At 42.8% G+C, this 18,089-nt stretch overlaps 1 protein-coding gene and 1 non-coding gene across 3 annotated transcripts in view; both read left to right on the top strand.

The window, feature by feature from the left end:
- Window positions 1–6,808: 6,808 nt before the first annotated feature.
- On the top strand, window positions 6,809–6,915 carry LOC122894877. The gene has a single exon (XR_006381883.1). It is a non-coding gene; the product is annotated as a U6 spliceosomal RNA (small nuclear RNA).
- Window positions 6,916–14,323: 7,408 nt separating this feature from the next.
- Window positions 14,324–18,089, top strand: part of EIF2AK4 (eukaryotic translation initiation factor 2 alpha kinase 4) — a 114,583-nt gene continuing 110,817 nt past the window's right edge. The window contains exon 1 of one of the 2 annotated variants that reach the window (XM_044231478.1): window positions 14,324–14,517. In XM_044231478.1, coding sequence (XP_044087413.1) covers window positions 14,374–14,517 — 144 coding nt within the window. In that variant the 5' untranslated portion in view covers window positions 14,324–14,373. The remainder of the gene's footprint in view (window positions 14,518–18,089) is intronic. The other variant, XM_044231477.1, reaches the window with a different exon arrangement.

Below are 18,089 nucleotides of genomic sequence, written 5' to 3'. Positions count from 1 at the left end.
TTCCTTGTATCTAAGGTTAGGATAAATATTTAGATAAGGGTGCCTTAGTGTTACATGTAGAGGTGGGCATAAGATCTCATATGCACCTCAAGAAAACACACCTATACATACACTGTATGTTATGTAAATGAGGCTTGTGCTGCTCCTTGGGTGGAGATTTTAGTATTAACATGAGGTAAGGGTAAATAATAATAATAATAAGATGATGATGATGATGATAAGGGTAACTATTGGTCACTCTGTGGGTCACATCATGGTCCATTTCCACAGGAATGAGTCAGGGTTAAGCTCAAACAGGTCTGGGTGGTCTAGGCCAGCTCTTTGTCAGGGCAATTATTATTGCTTGAGGGGTAGTTTCGGTTTCCATCACAGGATGCTATGTGTATAGGGTCTTTTGCCTGAGTTAAGAGCTTAAGGAAAACTACAGGACAAAGATTGGTGGTAAAATCAGGTGAGCAGTGAAGATCAGGTCTTAGGATCTAGGTGATGACAGTGTTAGGGTATAGAGTTAGTAGAATCAAGAATTGACTTGAGGGATGGGCTCAGTTGGTTGACTGGAGGAATGGGCTCAGTTGGTTGAATTGAGGGCTGCCTGTGTGGCTCAATTTGGGCTCAGGATGTGCTCTGAAAGTTCTGAGATCAAGTTCTGCATTAGTTTCTGTGCTCGGCGATGAGTCTGGTTATCCCTCTCCCTCTGTTCCTTCTCTCTCTCTCTCTTTTTCTCTAATAAATAAATAAATAATCCTGAATGAAAGAAAGAAAGAAGAAAAGTAAAAGAAAAAAAGAAGTAACCTGATGAGCTGAGGTCACCATGATTCCCAGACTTGAGGGTGGATTACATTGGGAAAATATAAGACCAAGGAATAGGAAGAGAGTAGCATGATTTCTTTGTTTTTTGTTTGTTTGTTTGTTTTGTTTTGGCAATAGTCTACTTATTCATTTGAGAGAGCAAAAGAAGGGGGAGCAGTAGGCAGAGGGAGAAGAAGGCTCCCTGCTAAACAAGGAGCCCCATGTTCAGGCTTGATCCCAGAACCCTAGAATCATGACCTGAGCCAAAGGTAGACACGTAACCGACTGAACCACCCAGGCGCCCTGAGTATGGCTGTGTGCTGTGCAAACTTTTTGAAGTGGGAGAGCTAGGTTCTTGTCTCATGGAGTCAGATGGATCTCACAGACAAAGGAGAGTGAGTAAAGCGATAGAAACTTATGAAGCAGGTAAACCTGGGTGGCTCAGTCGGTTGAGCATCTGCCTTCAGCTCAAGTCATGATCCATCATGGGGTCCTGGGATGGAGCCCCACATTGAGCTTCCTGCTCAGCAGAGAGCCTGCTCTTCCTATTTGTGTGTGTGCTCTCTCTCTCTGTCAAATAAATAAATAAATTTATTAAGCAAGGATACAGAGAAAAAAAAGATCTCAGGAATGAGGGGGTCTGGACAGGGTTGCTGGTAGTCTTTTGTTTAGAACTGACCGGGGAGCTTCTGTCTTGTGATGTCTTGGCTGGAGTAAAGACTGGTAATAACATCTTTAATGGCTCACTTCTTTTTTTGGGGGGGGGGCTACTTCTTTTTTTAGGGTCTGGTTATTCTTTGTTGGTCACAGGTGACTATCATTTAAAAACACACACACACACACACGCCTAGGACAGGGTGGTCTGGTTTGTTCCATTATCTCTGGTTGCCTTACACTTCTGCATTTTGGGGATTTCTGTGAGCCTGACCATGGAGCCCCCTATTTCTCTCTCCCTACCTAGCCCCACCTGTCCCTTACTCATTTTCACCAAGTACAGGAGAATTTAAGATTGATGTAAGAGATTGTGATAAGAGATGTAAGAGATAAATATATGTTAAGTGTCTATGGTAGTGTTATTTATACTTGTCTGGTCATTGCAAACTTAATAGCCTAAAAAAACAACAATAATTTATTTTGCTCACAGATATGCAGTTTGGTCACGGCTCAGGGGCACAGTTTATCTGTACCACGTGACGTAAGCTGGGGCAGCTCAAAATCAAGGCCAGGGTCTGGAATCATAAGGCTTGTTCATTCACAGATCTTGGTGGTTGATGCGAGCTGTTGGGACTCTAGCTGGGATGGTGCCCGGGAATACCTCTAAGTCACCCCTCCATGCGGAGTTCCAAGAGGACAAGGTGTCACTAGGGCACAGGGCTTCAGGGCTCCCAAATGAACCAGGTTTGGCCACTCACCACTTACCAAATCCTAAGGCAGAGAAATGAGTGGTGGTAACCAAGAGATGAATTTATTTCAGTGAGGCCAATTCTAGGGATGTGTAGGTTAACAGTGAAGGTCAAGTCAATTATTATCTTAATATCAACTGCAGACAGGGTCATGCTGGCTCAGGGCGGTCCTTATTGCTTGAGGGGGTAGTTTTAGTTTCTGTCGAGGGATGCTCTGCCCAATGGAGTCTTTTGCTTGAGTTAAAAAATAAGCTAGAAAGGAGAACCTATTTAGAAAATTTGAAGGAGGGGCGCCTGGGTGGCTCAGTGGGTTAAAGCCTCTGCTTTCGGCTCAGGTCATGATCCCAGAGTCCTGGGATCGAGCCCACATCGGGCTCTCTGCTCAGCAGGGAGCCTGCTGCCCCCTCTCTCTCTGCCTGCCTCTCTGCCTACTTGTGATCTCTGTCTGTCAAATAAATAAATAAAATCTTTAAAAAAAAAAAAAAAGAAAGAAAGTTTGAAGGATAGTTTAAGTCCTCTTTCAAATGGAGACATTATATTGACTTCCATGACCTAATCTCAGAAATCACATAGGATCAGTTCAACTATTTGTTGAAGCAGTCAAAAAAAAAAAAAAAAAAAAAAAACCCAACACCACATTTATGGGGAAAGGACATAGACTATACTTCTTAATGGGTGAAGTATTAGTTATATTGTAAAAAGAGCATGTGGAATGAGAGATATGATAGTCATTTAAGGAAAGTATTATCTGCTATAATGCCTATTTTACCTTTGTCCAAAAGAAAAAAAAAACTCCATCAAAAGGAGTTTTAGATATATCAATATATCATTTTCCTGGAATTAAACCTGAAAAGGTAAAAAAACAAAACAAAACATTAAGGGGCATCAGGGTGGCTCAGTCTGTTAAATGTCTGCATTAGGCTCAGGTCATGATCCTGGGGGCTGCTCCTCTGCTCTGCCTGCTTGTGCTCTTGCTCTCTCAGTGAAATAAAAAAATAAAATCTTTTTTCTTTTTTAAATATTTTGTTTACGTCACAGAGAGAGACATAGCGAAAGAGGGAACACAAGCAGGGAGAGTGGGAGAGGGAGAAGTAGGCTTCTTGCCAAGCAGGGAGCCCGATATGGAGCTCGATTCCAGGACCCTGGGATCATGACCTGAGTAGAAGGCATACGCTTAACAACTGAGCCATCCAGGTGCCCAAAAGAAATAAAATCTTTAAAAAAAATTAATTGGAATCTGCCCCTGTTCTTTATCATGTATAGGTATTTCGTGTTTTTTAGCTGAAGGCAGGTGGTAGGACTACCAACCTATATTTATGTGCTAGCTTATTTTTTCCCCAAAATTTCTGGAACTACAGTAAAATGTAATGATGATGCAGGCTGGCTGAGTCTGAGGACCTAGAGGGATTCCCAGAGAATGAGCCAGGAGGATCCTCGGCTTCAAGCAGGGTAGAAATCAAACACAAGCCGAGAGGAAGTGAGAGCAGAGTTTATTGGAGATATATACTGAGAGAGAAGATAACAGGTAGAATTTCTGGGAGACTCTGGGAGAAAAGAGAGAGCCTTGTCTTTACTTGGGGTCTTTTTTTTTTTTTTTTTTTTTAAATTAAGAACAGTGCCCTCCCAGCCATACCAAGCCCTGGGCAAAACAAGGATGAGGGCTCACGTATCCTCCATAAGTCACTTATACCCTGGAGCTAGGGGTCTTGGCATCAAGTTACGAGGCGACAGTGGTCTTGGAAAACTTTCATAAGGACCTCACCCAGTCACCTTAGATGCTTTCTATTGTGCCAGAAGTCTCCAAAGTAATCATTAACTCCTTGACCTTTACAAGGAGGAAATACATTAAGGTCTGTGTGAGGCGGTAGGCAAGTCCTAGCAAAAACAGGGGCAGCAAGGGGCTCCTGGGTGGTACCATCTGTTGGACATTTGACTCTTGGTTTCAGCTCAGGTTGCAATCACAGCATCATGTGAGTCTGCTTGGGGTTCTCTCCCCATCTCTGTCTGCCCCCACCTCACTCTACCCCATCCCCCACCCCCATGCTCTCCCTCTCTACCTCGCTCTCTTAAATAAATAAATAAATCTTTAAAAAAAAAAAAAAAAAAAAAAAGGAGGGACCTGGGTGGCTCAGTCAGTTGCGTGTCTACCTTCTGCTCAGGTCACGATCCCAGGGTCCTGGGCTGGAGCCCCATGTTGGGCTCCCTGCTCAGTGAGAGGCTTACTTTTCCCTCTCCCCCATGCTCCTGCTTTCTCTCTCTCTCTCTCAAATAAATAAGTAAAATCTTGAAAAAGGAGTAGAGGTAGCAAAAAAAGCAGTCTTTTATGGGGATTTCAGTTTCCCTATCTCAATGGGAAATGGAGTAGAAAATAAGCAGCCTCTGGCTCTTAGAAAATGCTATTACAAGTAACATTCTTCTCCTGTAATGAATAATATAAGAAGGCCTTTTCCCAGTTTTAAAACTCCCATTTTCCCCCAAATTTTTAAGTCATTTTTTAGCATGCAGGGGCATTTCTCTTTTTGAAATAATAAACAGGATGATAGGGTTCTTAGGCAGAATTGGGACAGAACGAGGGAGTAAGATTCTCTGGGGATTAAAGACTCGCAGGGAGGTCCTAGTTGGTCTTTCCATCTTCCTCCTTAAGTCTCTACAGCATTTAAAAGAGCTACTCTTCTTTTGCCAGTAATTCACTTATTTAATAAAGGTTAATACCTTTGTTCTAGGAAGGCAGAAAATACAGTAGTGTGGAAGAGAACAGATTCTCATCGCTTTCTCCATTTGACTCTCTTAATCATATACCAACTGGGATTTGCTTAGGGATTTTCCTTATTGTAACCGTGGGAAAATAGATATGATGGTTAATTTTATGTGTCAACTTGACTAAGCCACTGGGTTTATGCAGATATTTGTCCCAACACTATTCTGGTTTTTCTATGAAGGTATTTCTGGATTAGATTAACATTTGAATCTGCAGACCGAGTAAAGAAAATTCCCTTCCTTACTATGGGCAGGTTTCATCCAATTAAAGTCTGACAAAAAGGTAACAGGTAATTTTAAAAAGCCTATTATCTCCTCTGTGTTTTTCTCTTATACTACCGTGGTGTGGTGATAGGCAAAATTTACATATAGGTGCTAATATCAAATCTTTCAATATTTACAGAATATAATAAGATTCATCTATGTTCAAAAGAAACCCTAGATTCCAACTTTCTTGGGCATTTATTAAAGAGCAGGGGTGCGGGGGGTGGCACCTGGGTGGCTCAGTGGGTTATGTGTCTGCCTTTTGGCTCAGGTCATGATGCCAAGATCCTGGATGAAGCCCTGTGTCAGACCCTCTGCTCAATGGAGAGTCTGCCTCTCCTCTCCCTCTGCCTGCTGCTCCCCCTATTTGTCCTCTCTCTTTCTCTGTCAAATAAATAAAGAAAAGAAAAGAAAAAGAAAAAGAATAAAGAGCAAGAGGGGGCTTGGGTCGGAGGAAGAAGAAATGGAATAGGACTTAGGATACTGAGCCAAGATCCTGGATGAAGCCCTGTGTCAGACCCTCTGCTCAATGGAGAGTCTGCCTCTCCTCTCCCTCTGCTTGCTGCTCCCCCTATTTGTCCTCTCTCTTTCTCTGTCAAATAAATAAAGAAAAGAAAAGAAAAAGAAAAAGAATAAAGAGCAAGAGGGGGCTTGGGTCGGAGGAAGAAGAAATGGAATAGGACTTAGGATACTGAGCCAAGATAAAGATAGGATAAAGAGCAAGAGGGGGCTTGGGTCGGAGGAAGAAGAAATGGAATAGGATTTAGGATACTTGAAAAGCCCAAGGTTGGGGGAGTGAAAAGGAGCCTCTGGGTTTTATTTCTCCCTTCCTTCTTTCCTTTCTTCATTGAGGGTGTCCTCCTCCTTCTGTCCCCTAGACCACACCCTCACATTCTCCTGTATGGCCCCTCACTAAAGGTGAAGAGAAAAGAAAACCTGGAGAAATGGGAGCATTTTGCCTTGGTAAACCCAAGGAGCAACATGTTGAGGGAAGACGGCTCCTGATGCCCTCCCTGCGCACCGTTACCTATCTGGAACAAGTGGTTCTATCTCCAAATGGCTGTTTCTATGCCTATATAAGACACAGATAATGCAGATTTATTATGTAGCTATTGTAAGCATTCAACAATATCTTGTTCTCTTCTGTCAGATACACAGATGACTTTTTCTCAGATGCCCTTGCAAGTGGGCAGGGTCATGTGATGATTATGACTAATGCTATGTGGGCAAAAGTGACAAATCATTTCTGGGCTGCAGCAGTGTAAAGCTGTTTGTGATTCTCAAATCTCTCTGGTGCCTGATCACCGCAATAGTGGAAGGCGCCTTAGGTTGAACTGGAAGAGCTAAAACATGAGCTCAGAAGTAGACTATGTTTCTGAGTCACTACAGTGGACTGGGGTAGGAGGAAGGAGGGGAGGGAAGTCCTGGTGAGCCACCCAGACCCATAACAAATTTCGTGTGAGCAAGAAATAAACCTTAATTGTACCAAACAACCAAGATTTTTGGAGCTTCTCATTATCACAGCATAAACCAGACTATCCTGCCAGATGTAATTATGAAAACTGGGGCCTGTGTATTTAAAAAAGCACAGACTTGTGCTTGCTTCAGCAGCACATATACTAAAATTGGAACAATATGGAGAAGATTAGCATGGCCCCCGTGCAAAAATGACACACACATTTGTGAAGTGTCCCATATTTAAAAAAAAAAAAAAAAAAGCACAGACTTGACTTTTTTTCTAGGGAATGGAAGGTACTGAGTCAGGACTTTAAAAAATCTTTGTGTATACTGGTAGTGGCAACAGGATATCCTACATCCTTGTAAAATAAAAATGGTGGCTGATAATAAAAACCTCTGGGTATCTTTGAATCGAGCTATTGGCCTTATTCATGTCAAAAAACATATTGGCCTCTGATAAATTTATGTCATTTAAATGGCTTTTTTGGAGAGTTCTTAAGCTTAACATAAGTGATTTCCTTTTTTCCTAGAAACCAGATTATCTCTTTACATTGGCAAACCTACCAATTCCCTCAGGATAAAAGATTCTAATATAGTGAGGATCAAGGGGACAGCATGAATGTTGGGGTCAGCAGGACCTGGGTTTGAATGCCTGCTCTACCATTTCCATTTGTGACACTGGGCAGTTACATGACCTAAGTTTAATTTCCTTCTCTACCAAATATGGATAAAAATGCCTATTTAGGGGGTATTTGGCTGGCTCAGTTGGTAGAGCATGTGACTCTTGATCTCCAGGTCTTAAGTTCAAGCCCAACACTGGTTATAGAGATTTACTTTTTAAAAAAATGCCTATTTTGTAAGGTTGTTTTAAGGACAATAAAATACTGAAATAATGAAAACTTCTAACAGGGGGCCTCCTGGATGGCTCAGCTGGTTAAGCATCTGCCTTTGGCTCAGGTCATGATGCGAGGATCCTAGAATTGAGCCCTGTGTTGGGTTCCCTGTTCAGTGGGGAGTCTGCTTCTCGTTCTGCTTCTCCCCCTATCTCACAAATAAATAAAATCTTAAAAGAAAAAAGGAAACCTCTAACACTATCTGGCGCACTGGAGGAAATCAATAAAGGGTAACTATATAAGATCTATTTCTGTTCTGTTTATTTACAATTAAAAGACACAAATATCAAAGGGGATATAGTTTCACCTTTCAACAAAGAATTCTCTGTATATTTAAATAAAACAGTGTCTATCAAGCCTTGTATTTCAAAAAATGTGTAAGAACTACTTAATTTGCAATTAGCAAAGAACAACGTGGCTTTTAGAAAATTTTACATCAAGATTTAGAAGTCCAGAATTTAGCCTTTACATTACTGGGCTCAGTATGTTTACTTTCTGGTTCTTAGTTTTTACTATGCTAAGTTACCACCAAAGCAATTATCTATTTAAAAGATTCTAACAGTCTTTCCATGTATCCTAAATTATCTCAATATGTCGTTTGGGAAATGTCATTTCCTTCTGACATGAATCTATGAATATATCTATGAATATATCTCCTAATTCAGTTTCCCAATTTGTAATAGTGACCCAGAACTCCCCACCTATGGAAAATAATCTTCAGGAACGAAGGGAAAGAGGATTGTGGTTTTTAAGATTTGGAATACAACAGGGGCGCCTGGGTGGCTCAGTGGGTTAAGCCGCTGCCTTCGGCTCGGTTCATGATCTCAGGGTCTTGGGATTGAGTCCCGCATCGGGCTCTCTGCTCAGCCGGGAGCCTGCTTCCTCCTCTCTCTCTCTGCCTGCCTCTCTGCCTACTTGTGATTTCTCTCTGTCAAATAAATAAATAAAATCTCTAAAAAAAAAAAAAAAGATTTGGAGTACAACAGTAAATCTGGGAGTTTTTCCTTGGGAAATTGAGGGTAAACAGATCAGGAGATGTACTTTGGGGAAGCAGGGAGTACACAGGGGAATAGAGGCTCTTCTTCACAGAATTGATCTAAGGGTTTAGAGAGGGGTTGGAGAATAAGAAGATCTTGGGGTATCCTGTAAAGTTCTTTGTAAACTCCACTTACACAATGATACTCTTATCGGGCTGGATGCTCCAATGGCTTGGAGGTTGTCTCCGAGGGGCCACTTAAGGGCCAGTCTTTCCTTGCAAGGTACAGAGTTTGTATGTCCACAGCCTGCTGAGCTGACACTTTATTTGACATAGAGCAACCAAATGCGATGTATGGACTTTGTTTTGACCTTGATTTGAAAAAAGCCACTGTAAAACAAAGCAACACAACTTTTGTCTTTTAACAACCTATTAAGGTATAATTGGCATATAATAAATTTCATATACTCAAATTGTACTGTTTCATAAATTTTGATATATGCATACACCTATGAAACTATACCACGATGATTCCAATTTTAGTATATGTGCTACCAAAGACAGCATTCCATCATCACAATCAGTATTTTTTTTAAAGATTTTATTTATTTATTTGACAGACAGAGATCACAAGTAGGCAGAGAGGCAGGCAGAGAGAGAGAGAGGGAAGCAGGCTTCCTGCTGAGCAGAGAGCCCAATTTGGGGCTCAATCCCAGGACCCTGAGATCATGACCTGAGTCGAAGGCAGCGGCTTTAACCCACTGAGCCACGCAGGTGCCCCATCACAATCAGTATTACAAGCATATTCTTCAGCCCCATGAGTTTCTTCTTGTCCCTCTAGAATCGCTCCCTCAGGCCTATCCCTATTCTCACTATCCCAACTGATCATTTATCTTCTATTACTAAGTTTGTACTCTTTAGAATTTATATAAATGGAATCATATAAAAAAAAGTAAATGGAGGGGTGCCTGGGTGCTCAGTTGATTAAGCAGCTGCCTTTAGCTCAGGTTATGATCCCAGACTCCCTGCTCAGCTCATGTGAGTTCTCGCTCTCTCTCAAATAAAATATTTTTTAAAAAAATTAATGGAATCATATGGTATGTACTCTTTTGTCTGGCTTCTTTTAGCATAATTACTTTGAGATCCATCTATTTTATTACTCCATGGATAATGTGTTTCTTTTTTTTTTAAGATTTTATTTGTTTGACACAGAGAGACAGCAAGAGAGGGAACACAAGCAGGGGAAGTGGGAGGAGAAGCAGGCTTCCTGCTGAGCAGGGAGCCCAATGTGGGGTTCGAACCCAGGACCCTGGGATCATGACCTGAACTGAAGGCAGATGCTTAACAATTAAGTCACCCAGGTGCCCCAGTGTATTTCTTTTTATTGCTGATTGTATTCCACTGTATTGATATATCTCTATTTTTACCTCAACTTTTCCAGCAGATGACATGATACCATAAATAGAAAACTAAAGACTCCACAAAAAAACTGCTAGAACCGATAAACAAATTCAGTAAAGCTGTACAGAAATCTGTTTTATTTCTATGCATTAGTAATGAAGTATCAGAAGGAAATTAAGAAAACAATCTCATTTGCAATAACACCAAAAATACTAAGATACCTAGGAATAAACCTAACCAAAAAGGTGATTCATTACTCTTGGTTAAATATGTAAAAGTGGAATAGCTGTGTCATATGGTAGGTACGTATTTAACTTTTAAACTAAAATCGCATAATAGAACCTCAGTGTAAAACCCCAATTGTAGAACTTCTAGAAGAAAACATAGGGAAAAATCTTTGTGATCTTGCATTAGGCAAAATTTCTTGGATATCATAACAAAACATGATTCATAGAAGAAAACTCTGAGGAACTGAATTTCCTCAAAAGTAAGAACTATATGGGAGGAGTGGACATTAAAAAAAAAAAAGAACTGTGCTCTTTGTAAAACACTATTAAGAGAATGAAAAGGCAGGATCAAGCCCCATATCCAGGGGAGCTTGGGAGCAGGGAGCTTATGTCTCCTTCTCCTGCTTCTCCTGCTTCCCCTGCTTATGCTCTCTCTCTAATAAATAAATAAAATCATATATATATGATTATATATAATTTATATATATATATATGACTGAGAATATCAATTACTGGTAAGGATATAGAATACCCAGAACTCTCATAAACTGGTGGGAATATAAAATGGCACAACCACTCTGGAAAAGTTTGTCAGTGTCTTTTATTGTGACATTTAGACTTTGAAATATCTTCAAACTTATGTAAAAGTTACAAGAATCATCCAAAGAACTTTAATATATGCTTCAACTAACTTCTCCAAGAGTCAATATTCTACATTTGACTTATCATAATTTCTCCCTTTATTTTCTGAACTATTTGGGAGCTAATCACATACTGCTATTACCCCTTAAAACTGAAGTGGAAATTTCCTATGATCTTTGCCTGTTAGAGATACATCCTTAAGTATTTATAGAAAAAACATGATGTTTGAGATTCTTTGAGATTCACTCCTACAGAGGTGGGGTGGAGGGTGAGAAATGAAATACTGTCAAGATATCTATAATTGTTGAAGCTTGGTAATGAGTACAGGAGGGTTTACTTATTTATTTAAATTTATTTGTTTGTTTAAGTAGGCTCCAGACCCAATGTGGGGCTTGAACTCATCACCCTGAGACCCAGAGTCAGATGCTCTACTGACTGAACCACCAAGATACCCCAAGTATAGGAGGGTTTATTATAATATTTCTTCTACTTTGACATATGTTTCAAATTTTCTGTAATTAGAGTTTTTAAATAAAAGACCATTGGAGAAATTGAAGGATTTAAGATTGGTGTGAGATCGGGACGCCTGGGTGGCGCAGTTGGTTGGACGACTGCCTTCGGCTCAGGGCGTGATCCTGGAGTCCTGGGATCGAGTCCCACATCAGGCTCCCAGCTCCATGGGGAGTCTGCTTCGCTCTCTGACCTTCTCCTCGCTCATTCTCTCTCTCTCAAATAAATAAATAAAATCTTTAAAAAAAAAAAAAAAAGATTGGTGTGAGATCATATTTGTGATCATTAGTGATCCTATCATATTTGTGATCAGAGTAACATTACTCTGACTGCAATAGAAAAAAATGGCTTCAAGTGGATCAAGAATGAAGACACCATTTTTCAAGCTGTTAAGGTCACCCAATGAAGAGATGATTGTGATGTGAAGTAAGTTAGTGGTAATGGGATGGAGGGAGATGGATAGATGGAAGTAATGGACTACCTGAATGTGAAAGCTGAGAGAAAAGGAATCCAGGCAGAGTGGCACCATTCACCTAGATAGAGATTGCTGGGAAAAGGACAGGACCCGGGGGAACAAAGGAAGGAAGATGACAGTTTGAAGTGGCCTTGGGTCAAACTAATACATTTGTGTTATCATATTATCTGGGCCAGATTATCTTCTGTTAACTGGGCCAGCACTGAGTGAATCGATGATAGCCAGATACTTAAGGATCATTATTTAGCAAATAGTATAGGTGTAGGAAGAGTAAATAAAGGAAAAGTCATTTGAAAAATATGCTTGGAGGCAAAAAAAGAAAGAAAAATATGCCTGGAGGGCACCTGGGTGGCTCAGTTGGTTAAGCACCTGCCTTTTTTTTTTTTTTTAAAGATTTTATTTATTTATTTGACAGACAGAGATCACAAGCAGGCAGACAGGCAGGCAGAGAGAGGGAGAGGAGGAAGCAGGCTCCCTGCAGAGCAGAGAGCCCGATGCGGGATTCGATCCCACGACCCTGAGATCATGACCTGAGCCGAAGGCAGCGGCTTAACCCACTGAGCCACCCAGGTGCCCCAAGCACCTGCCTTTAACTCAGGTCATGAAGCCAGGGTTCTGGATATCAAGTCTTGCATTGGGCTGCTCTCTGCTCAAAAGGGAGCCTGCTTCTTCTCTCTCCCTCTCCCCCTCCTCCCTGCTTATGCTCTCTGTCTCACCTTCTCTCTCAAATAAACAAAATCTTAAAAAAAAAAAAAGAAAGAAAGAAAGAAAAAGAAAGACATGCTTGGAGGCAGGATTATAACAGAAAGACCTCCTAAATTCACATTAAGTAAACACGCATGAAACATACTTCTCTTCATGGAACGAGTGTTACAGGACTTCTTCTCCTTTGGTGCCAGTGGGTCTTGATCACAACCCTTTCGAGAATGAAGAAGTAGACCAGATGAAGAGTGGTGGGCAGCCAAGCAAACTTTATTGAGGGACAGTACAGTTTACTGAGCAACAGTACAAAGCTCCCCAACAAGATGCGAACCAGAGAGGGTTGCCAGTTTGGCCTTTCGATCTAGAGGTTTTGGGGGCTTCTTGGCCCATATTATGGGCTGTTTTAATCTGATTAACCCTCCCGTCACCTGTCACCCAATAAGGTTTTTGTCATCTACCTATCACATGGGAAAGGGTGGAGGGCTCCTTCCAGGATGGTGTAAAATCCTTTAAAGGGTGGTTTCCTCTTGGAAGGACGGTGCGGCACCAGCTTGTCTCTGCTTTTCTTCCAGCTCTTCTTCACTAGTAGCTCATACAGCTAGCTGAAGGGAAGACATTCTTCATTTGCACTTTTTTTTTTAAAGATTTTATTTATTTATTTGACAGAGAGACATCACAAGTAGATGGAGAGGCAGGCAGAGAGAGAGAGGGGAAGCAGGCTCCCTGCTGAGCAGAGAGCCCGATGCGGGACTCGATCCCAGGACCCTGAGATCATGACCCGAGCCGAAGGCAGCGGCTTAACCCACTGAGCCACCCAGGCGCCCCGTGCACTTTTTTTTTTTAAGATTTTATTTGTCAGAGAGGGAGAGAGTACAAGCGGGAGGCGGCAGAGGGAGAAGCACGCTCCCTGCTGAGCAAGGAGTCAGATAAGGGGCTAGACTGAGCTGAGGGCAGATGCTTAACTGACTGAGCTACCCAGGCATGCCAGCATTTTTCAGTTTGATTGTAGGGTGATAATGGAGAATTCTTTTTTTTTTTTTAAAGATTTTATTTATTTATTTGACAGAGAGAGATCACAAGTAGGCGGAGAGGCAGGCAGAGAGAGAGGAGGAAGCAGGCTCCCCGCTGAGCAGAGAGCCTGATGCGGGACTCGATCCAAGGACCCTGAGATCATGACCTGAGCCGAAGGCAGCGGCTTAACCCACTGAGCCACCCAGGCGCCCCGATAATGGAGAATTCTTAAAGGTGGGAAGGTAGGAACAAAGAGCAGGTGAATCCATCCTTAAAGGGATGAGTTTGGGGCCACAAAGCTGAGGGGACGCGGGGTAAAAGTCAAGATCTTTACTCCTAGTAGTCTTGTGGGAAGGTTCAAGGTTAGAACCTAAACGAGTTGAAAACCCATCCAAGTCTGCCCTTTTGAGTTTCCTCTCACGATCTGTGCTGGAGTAAAGAAGTTCCATGCATTTCGTGAAAACATCTGGCGTTATCATTCCATTCTGACTGATTTATTTTCCCACGTCCCTGCAGACTTCTTTGCTCTAGTCGCCCGCAAGAAATTGGCAAACCCAAAACCTGGCCTCATTCCCTTGTTTCCGCGAGCTGGTCCTCCCGTCACTGAAGTCAATTCTGGGCGCTCCGGTCCGCCCCCGGGACCCGCCCCCCCGGGACCCGCCCCCGGCACGCAGCCCCGCCCCCGGCACGCAGCCCCGCCCCCGGCACGCAGCCCCGCCCCGGCGCGCGGCCCCTACCCATGGACCTGCCCCCGGCGCGCGGCCCCGCCTACGGGCCAGTCAAGACAGCGGAGCCCGGACCGGGAGCCCGCGGTTTGCCCACCACCGCCACTGCAAGGCAGCCCGGCCTGGGCCACCGCGTCGCCATGGCTGGGGGCCGTGGGGGCCCCGGGCGCGGCCGGGACGAGCCGCCGGAGAGCTACCCACAGCGTCAGGAGCACGAGCTGCAGGCTCTGGAGGCCATCTACGGCGCCGACTTCCAGGACCTGCGACCGGCCGCGGGCAAATCGGTAGGAACGTGGCTGGCCCGGGCGGTGCTGGGGTGTTGCGGCCCAGTCTTTCCTCTGTGCGACTTCCCCCCGGCCAGTCCCGGCCAGGCCCGGCCTGGCCTTGCAGACGCCGAGCCACCGGCCCTTTTTACGATTCTTCACTCCTTTAGTCCCTCCCGGTTCCACCCACGCTTACTTTTTGTCCTTGCACCGGCTCTGCGGGGTCTCCATAACCCCCACCTCGGCCGAATTCTCTCCCAGCCTTTCGTCCAGGTCGGCTCTTCCGCCCTAACCAACACTTCTCATTTCCACGGACACGCCGAAACATCCTTGCCTCCTTCCAGTCTTCCCTTCCTACCCCCACCCCCCGCCCCAGCTGAAAGCCCTTGAATCTGACACAACAGTGGAATAAGATCCACTGCAACTTTGTTCGGACAAGGCTTTGCGGGTGTTTGCACCGACCTTACTGATTCCCGCGCCCCCCTTCACTATTCCCTGCAAGTCTCACCTTCCCTTGTGTTCAGAACTAGAAATCACGTAAACCTCGCTGTACTCTCCAGGTGTCCTCCCTGTTTTGCGCACGGAGGAACTTCTTTAAGGCACTTGGAGAGTATAGAATACATTCATCTTAGCCATAATGGAGGAGAGTGCTGCGTTTAGACCTTTTAAATGACATTAGATTTAAAATATTACTTTCCATTTTGTCTGGGAGTCAAGAAAGGCTCCTTATAAGCAGTTGACACTGATAGTTTCTCCCCCACTCTGGAAGAATTATCTCTGAATAGTAACATTTAAAAAGTCGTCTCTTCCTTCACCTGTCATTCCTGCATTCCACATTTCCTCAACAGGTAGGATTTTCTGCTGCTGTGAGAGCAGCTGTCTCCCTCTCACTCATAGTGCTTCTTCGTTAAATATTTATTGTTCTAGGCATCAGGAGCATAGTCCACGGCAAAGCATATCAAACCTCTAGCCCTCAGGGAGCTTTCTTTTCTAGTGCCTAATTTCAAGAGTTTTTTTGTTTGTTTTTTACCTGAAGTAGTAAAAATGTGAACATTCCCCTTATACATCCTTACACTAAAAGTAATATAACTTTCTGGTGGTCTGGTAACTTGTCTTTCTAAACATTGAGAACCAGGAAGTAGGCCCATTAAGCAGCCAAAATGGGAGTCGGAGTGTACCCATGGACTCAAGGCAGAGTCTGTAAGACCTCCTTCAGAGCCACTTAATGAAAAAAATATCTATTTATTTATTTATTTATTTGACACACAGAGTACAAGTAGGGGGTGGGGTGGGTCAGAGGGGCAGGGAGAAGCGGGCTCCCGGCTGAGCAGAGAGCCCCTCTTGAGGCTCCATCCCAGAACTCCCGGATCATGACCCTAGCTGGACACTTAACTGAGTGAGCCACCCACGCGCCCCCAGAACCACTTTTATTTATTTTATAGATGCTTAGCTATCTAGTTCCAAGGCTACAGAAAGACAAAGTAGGGACGCCTGGGTGGCTCAGTTGGTTGGATGACTGCCTTCGGCTCAGGTCATGATCCTGGAGTCCTGGGATCGAGTCCCGCATCAGGCTCCTAGCTCCACAGGGAGTCTGCTTCTCCCTCCGACCTTCTCCTCGCTCATGCTCTCTCTCTCTCAAATAAATAAATAAAATCTTTAAAAAAAAAAAAGAAAGACAAAGTAAAAAGGAGCTGCTATGGGTAAGGATATCAATAATGGCAGAATTTATAGTTGGTGACCTTTCTAACAGAGAGAAGATGGACAAAAGCAAACAAAAACTATAAACGGGAGGCAGAAGAACTCTAATAGCTGTCTGTGGTTCCTAGCACGGGGTGGATAGCCTGAACACTTTCATAGACCTTACAGGCAGGTAACTGCTGGCCATTAGCAATGACTCAGACTGTGGTCATTCAACAAGTACTTATTACCACCTGTGTGCCTATCTTCAGGGAAGAAGGATTGTGCAGGTCCACAACTCTCTATCCAGAACCCTAGAGACCTGTCCAGTTGCAAAATTCAGAAGTGTTTGTGTTCATGTTCATGTGTGCACATTCCATACCTTACCTAACACCTCACTTGGTGTAGAGGGTGAGGGAAGTGGCATCGAAAATAAAATGCAGTGAAACCTGTATGTTCAAATATTCACAAGGCTGGGTTAAATAAAGGCTATTAATAGCTCCTTGTCAGGTTAAGCCAAATTTGTTGTCCAGGTCAGAATTTATTGACCTGAATAAACTCCAGGTTTCTTTGACTTCTTTTAGGGGTGCATTAGAATGTAGGTTTCAGAGGTCACAGTTTACTAGCATTTGTAATATTTGTAAATAATAAAACATTTTGGGAATGAATGCTAATTATTTTATGTACTAAACAAGTTTGGACACTTCTAGGTTAAAATATAATTTACTCTAGAGTTATACATGTATTACTAATTATCTTGGCTTATCTTTCATGTCAGCAAAGGATCTCTTAAAATTAATTTGATATCTATTACAAAATTCACTCCCAAAGCTTGATTCTTCTGTGTCTGGGCCCAATGGTAGTGTATGAGAGTCCCTGTTTTCCTATATCTTCACCAACATTGTAAACAGCAGACTTTTCATCTTTCCAGTAAATGAATGAAACACTTTTTCCTACTATGTTGTCCGTTTTCTTCTTCCTACTTTTTTTTTTTTTAAGTAATTTCTATTCCCAGCATGGGGCTCAAACTCAAAACTCTGAGATGAAGAGTAGCATGCTCCATCAACTGAGCCAGCCAGGTATCCCATATATTATCTGTTTTCTTTGTTATTTGTCAGTTATTTTATATTTAAAAAAATTAGCATTATGGGTCATATGTTGCAGATGTTTTTCCCTATTAAACCATGTGCACTTTGATACTTACATCATTTATGCAATTAAAAAAACTTAATGTAGGGGCGCCTGGGTGGCTCAGTGGGTTAAGCCGCTGCCTTCGGCTCAGGTCACGATCTCAGGGTCCTGGGATCAAGTCCCGCATCAGGTTCTCTGCTCAGCAGGGAGCCTGCTTCCCTCTCTCTCTCTCTCTCTCTCTCTCTGCCTGCCTCTCCACCTACTTGTGATCTCTCTCTGTCAAATAAATAAATAAAATATTAAAAAAAAAAAACTTAATGTAGTTAAAATGACCTATTTTTTTTGTTTTGTATTTCCCCCCTTTTTTTCCTAGCAAAGATATCCCTACTTGAGTATTACTAAACAATGAAGTCTTTAAGGTTTTCTTTTAATTCTTTAATGACTTTGTTTCCAATCTTTAAAAAACTTTTAAAAAAATTTTTAAAAAGATTTTATTTACACATTAGAGAAAGAGAACACAAGCGGGAAGGAGGGGCAGAGGAAGAGGTACAAGCAGACTTGATTGAGTAGGGAGCCCAACGTGGGGCTCGATCCCAGGATCCTGAGATGATGACCCAAGCGGAAGGCAGATGCCTAACTGACTGAGCCACCCAGGCACGCCTGTTTTCAAACCATGACCAAATAAATACAGAAATATTTTTTAAAAGATTTTTATTTATTATGGAGAGAGAGCACAAGTAGGGAGAGAGGAAGGCTCCCTGCTAAGCAGGGAGCCCAACCTGGGG

This window comes from Neovison vison, chromosome 13 (assembly GCF_020171115.1).
Source record: "Neovison vison isolate M4711 chromosome 13, ASM_NN_V1, whole genome shotgun sequence".
Lineage (NCBI taxonomy): Eukaryota > Metazoa > Chordata > Mammalia > Carnivora > Mustelidae > Neogale > Neogale vison.
This window is presented reverse-complemented; position numbering and strand designations above follow the sequence as displayed.